General features: G+C 37.0%; 1 protein-coding gene across 1 annotated transcript; it reads right to left on the reverse strand.

Moving 5' to 3' along the window:
• On the reverse strand, positions 1–1329 carry LOC114165320. Its single transcript, XM_028049969.1, has 2 exons — positions 508–1329; positions 1–369 (listed from the first exon to the last, which is right to left on the reverse strand). Exons 1-2 carry the CDS (start codon positions 1327–1329, stop codon positions 1–3), a joined length of 1191 nt encoding a protein of 396 aa, XP_027905770.1.
• Between the last annotated feature and the right edge of the window lie 4128 nt (positions 1330–5457).

Genomic DNA, 5457 nt, shown 5'->3' on the forward strand with positions numbered 1-5457 from the left:
CTAACTCTTGAGTTCCACCAACTCCGCCGGCGCCATCCGATATGGGGCCATCGACACCGGGCCGGTTCCCGGTACTAGGTCAATAGAGAATTCCACTTCTCTATTGGGAGGTAAACCTGGCACTTCCACCAGGAATACATCCTCAAATTCATGCACGACTGGTATAACTGACGTCCTCTCCTCTTTCTCCACCTTTAGATGTGTGAAGATTATGTAACACTGTGTACCCCCTTGTAGTTCCTTCACAACCCCCTGAGATGTTAACAACTCAGGCTCCTCTGAGTTGGGGAAAAGCAGCTTCTTCTCTTGACAATCTATAAGAATGCGATTGGCAGAGAGCCAATCCATTCCCAAGATCACCTCTAACTCCTGCAGAGGTAAGCATATCAAATTTACTTTATACTTGCGTTCCTCTACCTCCACTGGACACCTAGCACACAAGGACGATGTCCTGACCAAACCCGATGCCAGAGTAGACACCACAAGTTCACACTACAGCTCACACACCGGCAAACTCAACTTTTTCACACATGCATCTGACACAAATAAGTGTGTCGCTCCAGAGTCATATAACACACAACAAGCTTTTCTAGCTATCATACAATGGCTTATAACGAGGTTACCTGAACTTGCTACCTTCGTCCCGGTCATGGCGTACACTCTGCCAATCGCTTGAGGCCTGTTGTCTCTGTGCCTTTGTTGGTTCTGCACAGGAGTCTGTACTAAAGGTTGTGTAATTGCCCTAGCAAGGGTGGGGCAGTCCCTCCCAAAGTGGCCTTTCTTGCCACAGTTTTTGCACCTCTTGAAGCCTGCAAGCTGGGGGCATACATTCCTCTTATGCAGTCCTCCACACTGGTAGCACTGAATCCTACTCTGTTGGGAAAAAGACTCCCTAGACCCCTGAGACTGGAAATGAGGCCTAGTATAGGGCTTCCTCCTCTCCTCGTGCCTATGCCTGGACCCAAATGGTCCTTCCACTCTTGGCTGGTGTGGGTGTTGAGTTTCCACCTCCACCTTCATCTTCTCCATGACCCTCGCCTTCTCTACCAAGGTTGTAAAGTCTTTGATGGATAGCAGAGCCACCACCAAACGAAGGTCTCCATGGAGGCCGTTCTCGAATTTCCTGCATCGCCACTCTTCATCCAGTGGCATGGTGTAAAAACAACTGAGGTGCTTGAACTTTTCTACATACTTAGTCACAAACTTTCTTCCTTGGGTCAACTTCAAAAATTCTACCCCTTTAGCATATTTGACACTGTCAGGGAAGTACTCGGAGAGGAACTTCCTCCTAAAGACATCCCAAGTAACTGGTTCCTGCCTCTCCTCCATAATGGACTTCATGCAGATCCACCAGTGCTCAGCCTCACCCGTGAGCATGTAACTGCGAATGCCAGTCTACTCTCATCTAGGCAAATCTTAGCATCAAATATCCTCTCCAAGTCTTTCAGCCACTGGTCTGTTGCGTCTGGACTGGTCTTGCCTCTAAACTTCATTAGGTGGTGTTTCAGAAAGTCCTCCAGACTCCACTCCCTGGTCGTATGTCGTGGCTCCAAGCCAAAAGCAGGGGCAGCTACCCTGTTCTCCTTCAGCTGGCGGAGGGCCTCCATATGCTGTCTGTGAGCGTCCTCAGCAGCTTCCATCTGTTGCATCACCAGCTGTTGCTGCTCAAGTGTTGTCGCCTGTCGCTGCATTGATGCTTCATGTTATTGCATCATTGTCGTACTTTGCTGCGTCATAGCAGCTACCATTGCTTCAATCGCTCTAGCGATATCTGGCACATCGCCCTGGGAAGATTGTGGAGTCCTACGAGATGGTGCCATAGTTCATTGACACACAGGAAATCACTTGGTTAGGCTCGATAAGACAGGAATTAGCTAAGAACACTCAAAAAGACACAGAAAAAACTAAGCGGACACCAAAGTCCACAGACCTAAGGAACGACTGCTCTGATACCATAAATGTAACGCCCCAAATAAATAGATAAAACCCATTTAATAAAAACGCCACATACATAATATCCAGAGAGTGCGAAGATTTGGTATATGAAGTACTCTGTACTCCAACATATACATAAAACATAAAAGAGGCCCCACACGACCTAAAACAAAATATACTAGATCTTGTGCAGACAAGAAAAGCATAGCTAATAAATTCTTCAGCGATGGGCCCCATAGTGGGCCCAATACCCGTCCAGTCCATCAAGTTGTAGCATTCCTATCATCATTACCACTGCCAGGGGTTCTCCCATCTACTCACATCCATATAATCGATGATCATCGCAATAGGAGAAGAACCATATACAAGACAACCAAACAAGCAAACATGGTAAGCTAGTGTACAGAACTCTTATATCACAACAGTCAACATGCAATCTCAAAGTCAAACATGGATAACAGACATTCACACATGGATTACCAAAATCATTTAAGACTCCCAAGACTTGACTATCCGGATACGCATATTGAGGCACCACCACGTGGCAGTGGAATTATGTCCTAGCAATAAGGCGTCACCGCGAGGCCTTCGTGGAATTATACCCTTCCAGGAGGCACCACCATGTGGCCTTCATGGAATTACGCCCTGGCCCTTAGGCATCACCACGATACTCACGTGGAATTACGTCCTTATGTTGAGGCAACACCAGGGACTCCCCTTAAGAAGGTCCATGGAATCACGTCCAACAGATGAGGCGCCACCAAGAGCTCTCACTACAAGAGTCATGGAATTACGCCCTACCCACACTTTATACATGTTTACCAACCAATTAGAAGGTTCTCACAATACTAACATCATGTCTAAACAACCAATCATACAATTCATGCTTTCTAACTCATGCACAATGAAGCAATATATCATTTTCACCCCAACCTCATATATTAATCACGACATCATCCCTCAAACCATTCAAGTATAGTATTCAAGTCAGGCAAACAAGCAACCACATCATTAACCATTCATATTGTAGCACACCACTCGCCCTAGTCTCGCTCAAGCTAGACGACCTCGCTCAGGCGAGGGAGATCCTCTCGCTTAGGCGAGTCCCTTCTCGCCTAAGCGAGATTACCCCTCGCTAAAAAAGGAGGCGAGTCGCCTAAGCGGCAGCTCGCGTAGGAAAGGCTTGGGCGAGCCTGTGTTAGTCTCACCTAGGCGAGACAGGCTCGCTTGGGCGAGAAAAGTAGTGCTCGCCACTGTTCACTCGTGCATAACACATAAACAACACCAAAATCGCATTTTAACCAATATCCAACAATCAAATCATGAGCACACCTCAAGGATATGACTTAAACTCAGAAAAACATGCAGAAACCATAAATAAACGAAAACCCTAGCTTCCCTTACCTAGAAGGGGCTTATAAGATACTTCGACACCAACTGCGGAGTGCAACAGTTCGAGAAACGGTCTCAGAAACTGGAAGAACATCGGGCAGTAAAAGAATAGAGTTACTATGGAACCCTAAATGGCAGAACACGAAAAATAAGCTTTAGGGAGTACAGGTACGAGCTTGAGAAACACTTACATGGAGCGAAAAATAAAACTGCGCTCGAGAAATCTTTGGCCAAGATCGGAGTCAAGCCCTAGCAGAGTGTTCTGATAGGAAGAGGGGCAGCGCCTAAGGTTCTGTTTTGCAAGAATGAATCAGAATTGGAAACCCTAGCAGCTTTAGGGCCTTAGCACCCTATGGGCCAACTCTTAGGCCCAACAGATTAAGGCCAGTCCTTAAACATTAGGGCAAAAATAAAACTGGGTCTTACAATAGTAGTAAAATTATAACAAATATTAGTATTATTATAATAATAAAAATAATTGTAATTATTATTATATGTTACTATTATATATTATTGCTATTAGTATTATTAACATTATTAGTAGTAAAGTTATTACTCTTCTTTGTAATATATAATATTAATACTATTATATATATTTGTTAGTAATTACGTCTCAATTTTTATTAGATTATGATAAATTATTTTTTTGTCTTAAACTTCAAAAAATAGGTATATTGATAAATATATGATTAGTTTAAAATTTCACTCCAACATTTCATTGTTAATGTTCATACCCATTCAAATTTGAAGGATTTGTCGACCATTACTGAATTATGTCAACCTTTGACAAAAACAAACAAATTAAACATATTTTACTTTATTGATTGTCTAATTCATTTTATTTAACTCTTAATGTTTCATTTTCTACAACCAAGATTATGAAAACAAAATTCGGAATAAGATGAAAGATGAATTTCTTGAACACAATATGGTTATTTACATTCAAAAAGGAATAACTGGAAATTTTTATTCCGGATAAATTATTGATGAGTTTAAAATTTTTTACTATAAATTATTTTGGCTCCTCCAAAATTATTGGTCAAGATCCATCACGGGTTATTACTATTAACTATAACTAATAATCATTATTACTATGAACTATAAATATTATTATCATTATTATTAATTATAATTGTTTCTATTCTTATATTATTAATATTATATTATTATTATTATTATTAATAACAACTATAATTATTATAATAGTTATTACTATTATTATTATTATTATTGTTTTTATTATTATTGTTAGATACACATTTTACTTTTACTTACTATGTAGGAATTAAGTTTCAATTACTTGTCATTTTTATTTGTTTTGTTGTTCATTTATCTTTTCATTTGAACAATTATTTCAATTTAAAAAAATAGTTACTAAAATTAGTAAAATAATAAAATTGAAAAATAATTTTTTTATTATACTATAACTAATAATCATTATTACTATCAACTATAAATATTATTATCATTATTATTAATTATAATTATTTCTATTATTATATAACTAATATTATTATTATTATTAAGAACTATAATTATTATAATAGTTATTATTATTATTATTATTATTATTATTATTATTATTATTATTATTTTTATTATTATTGTTAGATACACATTTTACTTTTACTTACTATGTAGGAATCAAGTTTCAATTACTTGTCATTTTTATTTGTTTTGTTGTTCATTTATCTTTCCATTTGAACAATTATTTCAATTTAAAAAAATAGTTACTAAAATTAGTAAAATAATAAAATTGAAAAATAATTTTTTTATTATAAATAATTATTTAATTTAAAATATAATAATTAAAAGGATAAAATTGATAAAATAAAAAGGACAGAAAAGATGTTTATCTCTTTATATATGTAGTTGTATTAATATTATTATTATTATTATTATTATTAGTAGAAGTAGTAGTATTAGTATTATTTTCTTTTATCACTACACGATATTATTATAGTGGTATTATTATTATTATTATTATTATTATTATTATAATAATAGTTAGACACATATTTTACTTCTATTTACTACATATCATATTTCAATTACTTGCTCTTTATATTTGTTTTGTTATTCATTTTATCTTTATATCTTGGTATTTTTTGAACTGAAAAAAAAATAGTT

This window comes from Vigna unguiculata, chromosome 10, assembly GCF_004118075.2.
Source record: "Vigna unguiculata cultivar IT97K-499-35 chromosome 10, ASM411807v1, whole genome shotgun sequence".
Taxonomy (NCBI): Eukaryota; Viridiplantae; Streptophyta; class Magnoliopsida; order Fabales; family Fabaceae; genus Vigna; species Vigna unguiculata.